Below are 14669 nucleotides of genomic sequence, written 5' to 3' on the forward strand. Positions count from 1 at the left end.
AGTAAGTGGAATCAAAGAATATCTTTGAGTCTTAAAGGAGGAAAATATGGATGAAGTTCTGTCTTAACTGGCAGAGGGATGCAGGGTTCATAAAAACAAGATCAACTCATCCGGCTGTCACTCAACAACCGCAGAGAGACTCGCCGACGAGGGCTGAGCTGAAGTTCAAGGCGAGGATGGCCTAAATGAAACTAGAAAAAAAGCACTGAATGCGGTTTATGACACCACCGGGACCGGACCAAAGAGGACTGCGGTCAGGTCATCTGCTGTGAGCTTCAGGTGCAGGATGATCAATCAGTCAAGGTGTGGGTGGAGGACCACCAGAGGAAGACCCAGACCTGAGACAACGAGGAAGATGGATGGTCCCAAACCACCAACATGAGCTGCTGAATTTTTGTGATAGCAGTTGCAGAAAGCCACCAGTGATGTGCAAGACTGGAGAGCCTGAAAATCAGAGTAAGCAAATGTTAATTTCTGAACTCTTCTGAGGTTAAAACATTTGTTTTGTTTGAAAATGAATATGAGCTTTTCTTAAGATTGTTTTAGGTTTGAAAAATACATCTTATTTGTTACTAATAAATCGCTGTAATACATAAGCTAAACTGAAAGAAAACATGTTTACTGCAATTTTTAACTACAAGTCCCATCAGGCGTTTCGACGTCCTACGTCATCGAACGTCGCCTGTCGTCCGTTGACGTCGCGTGCAGCCACCGGGAGAAGTTTGAAAATAAACGTGAAACTTTTTATTTCCCTAAAGGTTTAATGTCAGCGTTGTTTCATTTGCTCCTTTCCGGTAAATTCAGCTGAACTTCTGACAGCGACGAGCTGAAGTGAGAGAAGCGGCGCAGAGAGGCTCATGTTCGGGTGAGTGTGTCATTTTAAAACACGGTGGTCTTGCTAGCTGGAGCTGTTTGTGTCTGACATGAGGCGACTGACTGTCAACCTGCTGCTCCCGCTCCTCCCTCTGCTCCGCGGGCCTCTGCCCATCTTAGCTCGCCTTCACGTGAACCAGAGGGAGGAGGACCGTGTGTCCTTTAGCTCTAAGAGACACTGAACCGCCGTGAATTTAGCTGTTAGCTAACGTCCACTTCGCTAACCGTCTTGCCGCGTTAGCTGAGCTCACGCGCGGAGCACAAAGTGTCCATTTAGCGGCGGCTGATGAGCCAGCTGTCCTGGGCAGAGGCCACCTGTTGGAGTGGATTCACGCACCAAGGAGGCGTTTTCAGCCCTGATAATCTCTCACAATATCCGAGACAAGCTGCTCTGTAATGTCTCAGCGTCGAGCCTCAGCCAGACAACTGCTGGTGAGTATTAGGAGTCAAAGGTTATCACACAGGGATCAGGTCAAGGTGAAGGTCTGTGGAGCCTCTTCTTCAGGTGTGTTTCTGTCTCCACGAAACTCCCGTTAATATTAAGTTATTGCTGCACCTCTAACTGTCCCAGCAGCTTTCAATAAGCCGTGAGTTTTGTTAATCAGAAGAGACACTGTGTGATCACAGAAGACACAGCGTGGTCATACTGGTGTTATGATACAGGTGAGTCTCCAGGTACAGCTCAGGGATGTGGCTGAAAGAAAAGCTGCAAAATCAACAAAGATACTTGCTGATATCAGGATACGATCAGCCGTTAACAGACCAAATGATAGAATCATTCATTTCACAGCAGAACACATGATTGCATTATTTTATTTTGAAAGTAAATAAATCCCTTTCCTGTTTTTTTTTCTAACGTCGCAGGGTTTTTATCATCTTTTCATCTTATGCCTCATTTTTTCTGACTTGACTAATTACCTTAAGAGTGAAGGCGTCAGTATACTTCATGCTGTGATTGGCTGGCTGTGTGCAGGTGTGAATTTCTCTCTCAGGCTCTTTTTTTTTTTTTTTTTTTTTTTTTTTTTTAATTTTTCCACTCCTCCTTCTGTCTTCCAGGCAGCCATGGCTTCCCCGCAAGAAGAACCATCAGCCGCCGTGTCGGCTGTCCTGTCGTCCGCCTTGTCGGCCGCCGTGTCGGCCGCCATGGCAGTAGCCATGGCCGTGGACGTTAAGGCGGATCTGGCCGCGCTGCTAGATGAATGGGAAGAAGCGCAGCAGGGCACCACAGAGCAGCTGTTGTCCATCCTCACAAAGTTAGCAGTGGTTTGTTTTATTGGACGTAACGTCTTCATGTCTCTGGATGTTTTTCCTGGAGGTGACTGCGTCTCTTTGATTTCTGCAGAATATCTGAGCTGCTTGAACGGGAGACGGGAGAGTATCACAAAGCAGACCCTGATCCGTTCGATGACCGTCATCCAGGTTAGCATCAGAAACACGCTTTTAACTTTTGTCCTGTGACTGAGCTGAGCTGAAGCTCCTGCTCTCATTGGCTGTTGAGTTCCTGACGCCTGTGTGACTTTGCAGGCCGGGCAGACCCAGACTGCATGCTGGGACAGCTGCTGAAGATGCTGTTTATGAACGATGACTTCACTAATGCGGTGAGGACTGCTGCATCCTTTGTTCAGCGTGTGGTTTGAGTGTGAACACCCCAAAATATTCATTTTATACAATACTCATATAAAACAGAGAAAATCAGCAAATCCTCACGTTAAAGAACCTGGAAACAGAGAATGGTGTTCACCTGTGCTTGAATTACATTAAAAATTGGTAAATTATCAAAATGGGGACTTGATTTTTCTGCTGATCGTTTGTTTCACTCACAGTTTACTCACTATGACTTAACTTAAACAGCCGTAAAGAAAAGGTCTCATTAGCAGTTAATAATCAGACTGAACTATTGTTTTGTTTCACTTCAAACTATGAAAACAGATTAGAAATAAACAACCGACATATATTCTCTGAATGACTGATGACGGGCTCTGATTTGTTCTGCGTGTGTGTTCTCCAGCTCTTAGACACATACGTCATGACCAGCAGAGAGCTGGACCTCAACACGGCCGCCTGCCGTCTGCTTCAGAACATCATGCCGGGCCTGGAGACCGCCGTCGTCTTCCAAGAGAAGGTACAGCTTCAGAGGACGAGCCGTGGACTTTTCATGTCAGATGATGCAGCATGAAGGAGAATTTAAAAAAGCAGACAGAGTGAGCACCTGTGCAGCAGGTGTTTGATGGTGATGAGCATTAATGCTACGAGGAAGAGGAAACATTCAGGATAATAACTGACGTAAAAGAGGGAATTTCCATATAAATGCTGCAGTTATAGTTGATTTATCATTTTAAGCCACAAGAATGATCAAAAGGTCTGATGAGAACAAAACAAGGATCTATTTTCAGCTCATTTTCATTCAGAGGTGGTTCAGAAGTTAAGATGCTTAAAGTATGAAAACTGCACTATAAAGCTTCTTTACTGCTCTTTGATTGGCTGAGAGTGAATCATCTCTGTGTGTCCGTGTGAGACAGGAAGGTCTGGTCGAGAAGATGTTCACCTGGGCTCGTGAAGCAGAGCGACCGCTGTGCGTCTACGCCACGGGCCTGCTGGCCAGAGCCATGAGCAACCAGGAAGTGGCGGCGAGCTACCGAGAGGAGAACGCTCAGCTGGTGGGTCTCACACACACACATGGACACACAAACAGGTTAAATACAGCTAGCATGTTAGCCGCCGCTGTAGCTTAAAGTACGATTACCCACAAGGCTTCTTTCCTCTGGACGTCCAGGTCCCGATCATGATTCAGCGCCTGCATGAGCTGCAAACTGAAGAGGCCAAGAGGCCCCAGAATCTACCTCAGGACCCTCAGGTTGAAACAAGCCAAACCTCAAGCACCTCGACAGCCCAGCAAGACAAGACGGAAGGGGAGGAAGAGGAGGGAGAGAGGAGCAGGTCGGTGTCAAAGGCCAGCTCCAAACCTTTGTCACAGCTCGGTTCAGCCCTGAAAGCCGGCGGCGGATCTGGCTCCACTCGACTGCTTCCAGACTTCATTTATCAAGCGAGCCCGGACCCTGCCTCCAGGGAGACGGAGGACAGGCAGGGAGGAAGAGCAGGGAGGAGACGGGCAGTGAAGGAGAACGGGAGGAAGGCTAAGCAGAAACTCAACTTCACCTCCTCGTCCCTCAGGACCGAGGAGGAGGCGGAGAGAAACGACTCCAGCGAGCAGCCGGCCAACAGCTCCTCCTGGTCTGAGATGAGCTCGGTGATGATTGGCTCCGACTACCGCCTTTCCCCGCTGAGCCCGGCCATGGAGCAGAGGCTCATCCTGCAGTATCTGACTCCGCTCGGAGATTACCAGGAGGTGAGGCTCCAACAAACACCGCTTGCTCCTCGTGAATCCTGAAATAATTCAAAGATGGACAGCAGTATTTCAGATGACGTGTGATTGAGATATCAGCGCAGACTCTTTCCTCTCAGACTGCAGAGGAGTCTTCACCTCCATCTTTTAATCTCTCATTTACTCTCACTGTTAATCCAATGATCTCTGTCTCTGCTGCAGCTGCTGGCTGTCTTCATGCAGCTGGACACCCGCTCGTTGCTGATGAACTACATCGACCTCAGGCAGACGAAAAACGTCCAGCTGACCTTCGATGCCCTCCTGGTAAGACTGTTGTCCACAAAGCTCCATCTGTTCAGGCTGCTTCCTGTTTAATCCAGTTGGTTGGTTCATTACTTTAATAAGTAAACTCTGGATGCTTTAAAGTAAAAGACAGAAAATGTTTACATCAGGTGAGTTTCTAAAAACAGCATTAAACACATCTGTCTTTTGTCTATTTTGCTGGATTTGTCCTTTCAAATCGAACCCTTCAGTCATCTTTGTAAAAACGTTATTACAGATTGAGCCTTAAAGCGGTCAAACAGTCGTTCATGGAGGGTCTCGTTGACCCCCCCCCGCAGAGGAACACGTCTGTGTGTGAAGGATAAGCTGAACCTCTGTGGGTGGGGCAGACGCTGGCACGAGAGTTGAAGCAGATATTAAAAAGTCTTTCATTGAAAAAGGTCTTGAGTATCTTTCTCGTCCTCTGCACGCTTTAACATTCACTGTTTGCATGTGATTTCGGGCCCAGCAGCTAGAACTGACGGTGACGTCGGTCCAATAGCAGCTGAGCTTTGTTTTGTGTTATTTTGCAGACAAATTAAAAAAAAAGTCTGCGTCAGCTTTGAGTTGATGTGCTGCCTCAGTGGGACTCAGTTACACGACGCGTCACATCGTCTCTGGAGATTCAGAGTTCCTGGTTTAACATCAGATTTCTCTTTCTGGATCTTTGATAACGCATTTCTGTCATGGCTTTGTTTTCCTCGAGAGCTACAACGATTGATCAATCAGTTTTCAATTATCAAATTAATCACCAACTATTTTGAGTCATTTTAAGAAAAGTCTAAATTCTCTGATTCCAGCTTCTCAATGTTCTCTGGTTTCTTGAGTCCTCTGTGAGAGTGAACTCAGTATCTTTGGACTGAGGACGTCATCCTGGGCTCTGGGAAACACTGATCAACGTTTCTCACTGTTTTCTAACATTTTATAGACCAAACAACAAATCGATTGATAGAGAAAAATGAAAATAATGGTTCGTTCCAGCCGTGGTGTGCTGTGAACAGCATCTGTTTGTTCTTCACTCTTCTTCTTCACAGCTGTGTCTTTGTCTCTTGTGTCTCTCATCAGTATCTCGCCTCGCTGCTCCTCCACAAGAAGTTTGCAGCAGAGTTCATCGCTCACGGAGGAGTCCAAAAGCTCCTGCAGATCCCGAGGCCGTCCATGGCAGCGACCGGGGTTTCGCTCTGCCTCTACTACCTGGCGTACAATCAGGATGCTATGGAGAGGGTATGGTGAACGCACGCACGCACGCACACACACACACACACACACACACACACACACACACACACACGCACACACACACACACACACACTCTGCCTTTGTATCTTCACCTCTGCCGTGTGTGTTTGCAGGTGTGCACGCTCGCAGACGGCGTGCTGTCCGATGTGGTGTCCTACGCCCTGTGGCTGCTGGAGTCCTCCCACGCTTCAGGCGTCTGCCACGCCACCATGTTCTTCTCCATTTCCTTCTCCTTCAGGGCGGTGCTGCAGCTGTTCGACCTGCAGGACGGCCTGCGCAGGCTGGTCAACCTGGTCAGAGCGAACCCTTCATCTGCTTCAGGCTGCATTTTCAATAATGAGCATGTTTCCGTTAAATGAACGATGGCACCGCCGTGACGAGGCTCCTTCTCTCCCTGCAGATCAGTACTTTGGAGATCCTGAACACAGAGAGCGAGGTGTCCGTGATGAGTGATGACCAGGTCTTCTCCAGCCGACAGACCGCCAAACACACCTGCATGGCCCTGCGCAGGTAACACAAAGGATGGGTGGGTGGGTACAGGTGTGCAGATAACCTGTCTGTGAGTCAGTGGATGTAAATTTGGGGTGTTAAGGCCACAATCCAGTCGTGCTTTTAAAAAGGTGTGTGTGGTTAAATGTCCGTCAAGGTTTGAAGTCACTGTCAGACTTTAATGTCTGTCCTTGTTTTGGTCAAACTGATCTTCGTTTGCTTCATGCTGCCGTTACAAAAAAGTGTGAACGTCTTAAGCTTCCTTTGTGGCGACATGCAGACGCCTGCAGCTTGGCACAGGCTGCCTCACGCACACCTGCAGCTGCGAACACTTTGGACTGAGCAGGTCTCTTTATTGTTCAGGTACTTCGAGGCTCACCTGGCCGTTAAGGCTGAACAGGTCAAACAGTCCCTGCACCCATCAGAGGGAGGCGGCGGCGTTCCCCAGCAGCCATTTTACAAGGTATTTGGTCTATTTATCATCATCATCATCATCATCATCATGTTTGCACAGACGTGTTTGTGTGTGTGTTCATCTTCTTATCTTAAATACATACCCTCTGTGTGTGTGTGTGTGTGTGTGTGTGTGTGTGTGTGTGTGTGTGTGTGTGTGTGTGTGTGTGTGTGTGTGTGTGTGTTTCCAGGCTTATACATACACCAGAGAGCAGGTCATTGAGATGATGGAGTTTCTCATCAATTGTGGGCCTCCTCAGCTCCACTGGGAACCAGTAGAGATCTTCTACAAACTGTCCTGTGTCCCTTTAATGCTGCAGCTCATTTCAGCCGCCTGTGATTGGAGGACGTACTATGGAAGGTAAAGACACACCCACAGGAAATATGCTGTCAGGAGGTGGTGACAGACATGTCAGACACATGCAGAAGTGACCTGTGAAGGAAACCTCTGTTCACTGTGTGAACGTGTCTCCCTCTCTGTGTGTCCATCTGTCTGTCCAGGAGTGACACAGTGCGCTATGCATTGGACATCCTGGCAATCCTGATGGTGGTCCCTAAAGTCCAGCTGGTGCTTGCGGACACTGTTGACGTTCTGGATGAAACCAGGTCGTCTGTGTCCACTGTGGGTCAGTAAAACTCTGTTTTCACTTTCAGCCTTCGCATCTTTTGTCCCGGATGTCCCTCAGTGTGTGTCCTCTGTCTGCTGCAGGTATGAGCATCATTCTGGGTGTCGCAGAGGGAGAAGTGTTTGCCAATGATGCTGAGATCCAGAAGTCTGCGCTGCAGGTGAGCAGCTTCAATCAGCAGCACTGGCGACATGGCCGTGTGTCCACCTGTCAGTCTGTCCTTCACTGTGGTCCAGTTACGTTACCTGAGGACCAGCAGGTTGACATTTGACTGTTAGCATGTCTGCAGACTCTTCACCTTGTAGAGTTATGTGTCTCCACGCTGTGAATGATGAAATTAGCTGTGACACTGATCATACAGGAGAAAAAAGATTTGTTTCTCTCCACATTGTCACCAGTTTAATAACAATATAACCGTCCATTAGTTTATCAAATAAAAGTACTGAAGAGAAACAACATCAGCTTTTTGTCTCCACCAACATCTCCCCCCGTCCCGCCGCAGGTCATCATAAACTGTGTGTGTGCTCCGGACCAGAGCCTCAACACCACAGCTGCTTTTGCCGTCTCCCCCCTCAGGTTGTCCCTCCACCCCCAGCATCCCCCCACTCCTCACAACAGAGTGCTGGCCCACATGTGGCAAGTAGTGCAGAACAACAACGGTATAAAGGTGAGAATGAATACAGGAAAATGTACATAAAGATAAAAACGTTTCTATAAAAGTGTGTGTGGATGCTTCGTTCCTCCATCCTCTGTATCACGGACTGGCCCACACTGTCATGTCTGTCCCCCCCAGGTGCTGCTGTCCCTGCTGTCGGTGAAGATGCCCATCACTGACGCGGACCTGATCCGTGGTCTGGCCTGCAAGGCTCTGGTTGGACTGTCTCGCAGCTCTGCGATCAGACAAATCATCAGCAAACTGCCGCTCTTCACCAGCAGCCACATTCAACAGGTGAGCGCGAGATCACCCCTCAAAGTTAGAACACTGACGAACACGAGCGCTGAGGATGAATGCTTCGTGTTGTCTGTTGAGAGTTTCAGCAAAGGAAAAGAACAAGTGAAGATTTTTTAGAGACTCCTGGGGGGACAGTGTCAGTCTGCTGTGGGCCACACTGAAACATCTCAACAATAGCCAGATGGTTGTACTTTGCGTTTAGAATAGTTAGCAAATGTAAGCTTGTTAGCATGCTAACATGCTAAATAAGACTCTGAAGCTGCAGTCAGACCAGAATCTTTACGAATGTCAAATGTAATCACTTGGTGTGGCCAAAAGCAGACGGGACAGAAATAGAGCGGTTAGAACATAAGCAGTGGGAGCTAGCATGGCTAACATGCTAACAGCAGCCGTCCACAAGTTGAAATGTGGGATTTTCTGCACACCACATCCAGAAGTATGACTCATCATCTCCCACACGTGTTGTTCTGTCTTTTACCTCGTAGCTAATGAAAGAGCCGGTGCTGCAGGACAAACGAAGCGAGCACGTCCGTTTCTGCCGGTATGCCGCCGAGCTGACGGAGCGAGTGTCGGGGAAGCCTCTCCTCATGGGCACCGACGTCTCCCTGGCTCGCCTGCAGAGGGCCAACGTGGTCGCCCACTCGCTGATCACCTTTTCTGAGAAGGAACTCCTCATTCTGATCAGAAACCACCTGATGGTGAAAGGGCTCCACGACACGGCGACGACACTCGTTAAGGAGGCGAACTTACCCGTTTACCCGTACTTATCCCTCTGCCCGAGCTCCTCCTCCTGCGCCACGCCTCCCCCCTCCTCCTCCTCAGTGATTGCCAGGACTTGCCGGTTCAGTGGCGGGATCGCGTCTCGTAACGTCGGCCATGTCGGATCCTCTCCTGTCTCCTCAACAGCTGCAGCCTCCTCTTCCACGCCCACTTCCTCTCGTTCCCTGGGGATCCCTCACTTGTCGTGCTCCTCTTCCTTCTCCGCCCTCCCCTCTCTTACCCCTCATCACGGACCTCATGGGCAGGGCTCGCACCCGGTTGGCCGGATTTCGTTCACGCGGGAGCGCCCGGTGGCTCATTGCGGCTCAGGGAGAAAACTTCGCGCTCTGAAGCAGAAGTCTGACCATGGCGCTTTCATCCAGGTCAGTCACACACGTTTCAGTCCGACTGAATCTGTCCATCAGTTCCTGGATTGACACAAAATTAATCAGATGATCATTACAATCATTTTTCACCTTTTGGCTCTGATTTCTTTTGACTGTTTGTGAATAAAATCACCTTTTTCTCGCTCCGTCAGACTCCAGCCATGAAGAAGCAGCTGGAGCCCCACCTTCCATCCCCCCCGAACCTGGACAGCATCATCACCGAGTACCTGAGGGAGCAGCACGCCCGCTGCCCCAACCCCGTCGCCACCTGCCCCCCCTTTTCTCTGTTCACCCCCCACCGCTGCCCCGAGCCGAAGCAGAGGCGACAGGCGCCGCTCAACTTCACCGCCCGCCTGGGGAGCCGGATGCTGTACCCCAAATACGGAGGCGTGGACAGAGGGTGTCAGGATCGACATCTGATATTCAGCAGGTAACTCCTCACCTGAGGCAGGCTGCGTCTGTGGCTCTTTCATCTTTGAGCGAACTACATGAGACCCAGTTCATCATTTTTCCGCTGCTCCCTCAGGTTTCGTCCGATATCGGTCTTTCATGAGGGCGACGGAGACGAGAGCGGGTTCACCTGTTGTGCCTTCTCAGCCCGCGAGCGTTTCCTGATGCTGGGAACCTGCTCGGGTCGCCTCAAACTCTATAATGTATTCTCCGGGGAGGAGGTGGCCAACTACACCTGCCACACGTCGGCCATCACACACCTGGAACCCTCCCGGGTACGTTTCCACACACATCACTGTGGTGGACGGTTGGGAGCAAATGAAATAACAGTTTTTATCATCAAGTAATGATGATGAAGGACGTCTTCTGTGTTCTTAAAGCTGCAGATTGATTGACCGTGTGTGATATGAGAGCTGCCTTCTAGTTTCCTGCAGGTTTAATGATTTCCATCCTTGATTCTGCTCATTAAGCTGCTTTCATAGCGGTTCTTTTATGTTTAGATAATCCGCTCAGAAAGGATAAATCATTCTTTTTAACTGACTTTTTACAGCAGTTTGTGCTAAAACCAGATGAGCGACACTCATTGAGAGAGTGATGAAGTTGGTGTTGTGTGTTTCAGCTGCATCTGAGAACTGATTTCTCTGTTTTTAGGTCGTATTTTATGGTTTTAAGTGGAAAAGCTTTGATTAAATGTCGTTTCTCAGGATGGGAAGATGCTGCTCACCTGTGCTTCTTGGAGTTTCCCCCTGTCTGCTCTGTGGAGCATGGACGGAGTCTTCAGCAAGAAGTACAGCACACACACACACACACACACACACACACACACACACACACACACACACACACACACGAGCCTCAGAGTCCATGTTCCTCACAGCGTGTGGACGCGGTGTTTGAAGTGTTTGCTTCTCCTGCAGGAACTCGTTCGCAGACGATCACTACGTGGAGTTCAGCAAACTCTCTCAGGACAGAGTCATCGGCACCGAGGACCAAGTCGCTCACGTACGTGCTTTTATTTCACTGAATGTTCTTCTCTGGTTTAAGGATTTTCTCATGAGCGTGTCACATGTTCTTGTGCGCTGCAGATCTACGACATCCAGACGGGACAGAAGACTCTGACCCTGAACGACCCCGCCCTGGCCAACAACTACAAGAGGAACTGCGCCACCTTCAACCCCACCGACGACCTGGTGCTGAACGACGGCGTGCTGTGGGACGTGCGGGCGTCGCGAGCCATCCATAAGTTTGACAAGTTCAACATGAACATCAGCGGCGTTTTCCATCCCAACGGCCTGGAGGTCATCATCAACACTGAGATTGTATCCTCTGATGGTGGCGCTCTTTGAGATCTGAGCTGTAAACGTCAGCTTTACACCTGTTTGTTTCTGCAGCCACGCTCACCTTTTAAAGAGCAAAACATTCACTTCCTGTTCCTCCTCTGACTCAATGGAAACACTTCCTCAGATGTTAGAGGAGACTCTGCTTTGTCCTGCGGCGCCTTGTTGAGAGCAGAGCTTCATTTAAATGAACAGTTTTTGGGAGGAGGAAGTTGATGAGGTTGATAGTGCTCAGTCAATATGAAGCTCCCGCCAGCAGCTGGTTAGCTTAGCTTAGCATAAAGGCGGGAAATAGAGGGAAACAGCTAGCCAAAATCCAAAGGTAACAAAACGAGTCCACTGAGACTCATCAACACGTTTTATCCGGTTTGTTTTGTGGAGGTTTGTCAGTTTCCTCATGTTTGAACTTTAATATTTACCGTGTTGTTTACGGTTGTTAGGCAGCGATATGCGCTCGATCAGGTGATTGATCAGTGTCTGAGCAGTGGGTTAGTGAGCGTCCTTTGTTGTCCTGCACTCGTCTGACTTGACAGCAGCTCTCAGTGGGACCTGAGGACATTCCACCTCCTGCACACTGTCCCTGCCCTGGACCAGTGCAGGCTGGTCTTCAACAGCAACGCCACCATCATGTATGGAGGTACGTACAGGTGGAGGTGGAGGTGGAGGCGTGTGTGTTTCGTGGACGTTGTACAGTGAGTTATATATTATGGTCTGTCTCCCACACGCACTCGTTTATACAGCGATGCTGCAAGCTGACGATGAGGACGATGCCATGGACCAACAGATGAAGAGTCCCTTCGGCTCGTCCTTCAGGACCTTCGATGCTACGGACTACAAGCCCATTGGTAGGCTGCACTTCCTGTTTGCTGCAGAAAGCTCATTGGTTGGCTGCAGACGTGTCATTGTTCCAGCATACTGAAATCACCTGAACTGACCGTTTGGGGTTTTCAGTCTGTAAATGAGGGACGTGTGTTAAACAGGGAGAACAGCTGTAAAGCTCCTGAGTGTGTTTGCTGACTCCTAGTGGTCGAACCTTTTAATTCTCCTTGGCCTTAGTTTCTAACTCTGACCTTGATTTTCTTCTTTTCAGCCACGGTGGATGTAAAGAGGAACATCTTTGACCTCTGCACCGACACCAAAGACTGCTACCTGGCTGTCATTGAGGTACTCTGCTTGAGGCTCGTCAGCGAGCGAATCGATGCTGATTGATTTTCTGCTGATAAACTCATGGATGAGTTAATTCGCTGCTGCTTGTTTTCATAAACATAAGCAGTTTAATCAGATTTGTTTGTTTGTTTTTTAGTCCAGTTTAAGATTTGAAAGAAAACCTGAACCTGAAACCTGAGAACTGGTTTGTGTTTCTCTGCGTAGAACCAGGACACGGTGAGCTTGGACACGGTGTGTCGTCTGTACGAGGTGGGACGACAGAAGCTGCCAGAAGAAGGAGACGATGATGATCAGGTGAGACGCACGGAGCTGACCACGGTTTGGTCTCAAAGGTCATTTTAACGGCCGTCCGTTTAAGTTTGTACATCGCTGGAAAGCTGAGACTCATTTATGATCAAGGAATGCAGCACAAACAGGGACATTACAGAGTTTGACATGATTAGGACAGGAAGTGACTCCAAAAGATGAGTATAGATGTCCAAATATGAATACAGATGAGCTGAATATGAACAGAGATTCTATCCAGATCAAAATAGTTCATGTGGTTTTTAATGAATGTCATGAATGTCTTCCAGGATGACGAAGACCAGGACGATGATGATTCCTCAGACACAGACGACGACGAAGACGACGACGACGACGATCTGGACACAGACCCGCTCATAGAGGAGCTGGCCAATAACGAGGACCCGGAGGACGGAGACCAGCCCAACTCTCCCACAGATGAGGAGGTATTAAATCTCACTGACTGATTGCTTTGTGGGTTTTACAGTGAAGGAAAAGTCTCCAGTGAAGGTTGTTTCGCTCCTCCCCTCAGATCGCAGATCTGCTCGGCGGCAACAGCGACGACGACAACAGCGACGACGACGACTCGGACGACTCGGACCATTCAGACAGAAGCGATGACGGATCGGACTCGTTTGACCCCGACAACCCAAACTGTGAGTCAGAGCGCCGCCTGTCAGTCAGCTGTTTGGTTCATGGCGAATGGACTGCGTTCATATCGCACCTCTCTGCTCTGACTGACCACAGTGAGAGCTTTACGACTCGTCAGGAGTGATAGCCATTCACACACACACACACACACACACACACACGGACACACACACCGTGTCAGGTCACACACACACACACACACTTTCACACCTGAGGTTCGGCTCATTTGACCTTGGAGCTGTGTTTCGTCTTCACGCTGATTTCAAGTCAGAGGACAAACCACGATGTCGTTTGGGCTCATTCATTGGTCGGTTTTAGTGATGTCATCCTGCATCATCAGCACCACATGGACCCACATGATCCACTGACCCTGATGACGTAACTGATTGTGAGCATTATTAATCAAACCTATCTCAGCCTCGTGTGATCAATGCTAATGACACTCACAGACTTTTTAACGTGGACCTGATTAAACACGAACACAGCACGGCACACACGCCAGGTCACATGCTTGTTCATGGTTTAGGACATCACGTCCTCGTCAGGTCACAGCAGCAGATTGACTTAACTGTAGTTTAGATTTGGATTGAAGCTGAAATCATCTTTGTACCGTCATAAAATCCTGAAGTTTGCTTACACGCCACCTGAGCAGATCACATGACTCAGTTTGAGTGGACGTCGAGACTTTTCTGGAATCAGCTGTAAGCTGTGTTGTTGTGTCGTTGTGTGTCCTCATGCTGCAGACCCAGAACCGTCTGATGATGAGACTCAGATCCTCCAGGCCCTCAGCGACCGATGGTTCTCCTGACCTGAGAGGGGACGTGAATCTCCTCCTCCTCCTCCTCCGTGGATGAAATACGCCCGTGGTGTTTACGTGGCTCTCTGCCTCGACTGGAAGGAAGTCGGAACTTTGCTCTGCTGCAGAGGAAACTTCCTTCATTGTTACCGAACGTTTCCGTCTCCTGACTGTGCTCACGGTGAATTCACCGACCGTCAACCAACCAACCAAACCACTGAGGGAGCTGGACTCATCTGACAGTCACGGCGCTTAAAGCCTCCAGTTTAAATGAAATTCTGTTTGATCCACTGGACCCACTCTCTGGTGGGACTCACAGAATAACTCCTCTTGTTTCCACAGCGCAGCAGTCTTTCATACGTATTGTATTTTTCTCAAATGATCGCAGCTAAAACCAAATACAAACTCAAAGGCGGTGACCAGTGTGGAGCCTCGGATCCTCATTTTACAGCAATAAAAACTGGACACCAGTGAGACACGTCCGGTCCTCGGACACAGCGAGCGCTCACAGAAGCTGAAGGACATGTCAAGACGTGATTCCTTCACCAGATTTCTTCTCTTC

The 14669-nt window shown here is 49.1% G+C and overlaps 1 protein-coding gene across 2 annotated transcripts; it reads left to right on the forward strand.

Moving 5' to 3' along the window:
* The first annotated feature begins 730 nt into the window (after positions 1-730).
* On the forward strand, positions 731-14144 carry LOC139329425 (DDB1- and CUL4-associated factor 1-like). 2 transcript variants are annotated; one of them, XM_070959745.1, is made up of 30 exons: positions 731-865; positions 1930-2126; positions 2216-2292; positions 2398-2471; positions 2882-2995; positions 3393-3530; positions 3647-4219; positions 4418-4519; positions 5582-5740; positions 5870-6049; positions 6157-6266; positions 6609-6708; positions 6890-7059; positions 7200-7324; positions 7408-7484; positions 7827-7991; positions 8118-8273; positions 8762-9418; positions 9574-9851; positions 9948-10146; positions 10576-10658; positions 10789-10873; positions 10957-11190; positions 11752-11845; positions 11949-12053; positions 12299-12372; positions 12580-12669; positions 12951-13106; positions 13193-13316; positions 14055-14144. In XM_070959745.1, exons 2-30 carry the CDS (start codon positions 1936-1938, stop codon positions 14117-14119), a joined length of 4755 nt encoding a protein of 1584 aa, XP_070815846.1. In that variant the 5' UTR covers positions 731-865; positions 1930-1935; the 3' UTR covers positions 14120-14144. The 2 variants fall into 2 exon arrangements, with proteins under 2 accessions (XP_070815846.1, XP_070815845.1); XM_070959744.1 differs by lacking the exon at positions 731-865 and adding an exon at positions 1235-1305.
* Positions 14145-14669: the final 525 nt, after the last annotated feature.

This window comes from Chaetodon trifascialis, chromosome 3 (assembly GCF_039877785.1).
Source record: "Chaetodon trifascialis isolate fChaTrf1 chromosome 3, fChaTrf1.hap1, whole genome shotgun sequence".
NCBI classification, from domain to species: Eukaryota; Metazoa; Chordata; class Actinopteri; order Chaetodontiformes; family Chaetodontidae; genus Chaetodon; species Chaetodon trifascialis.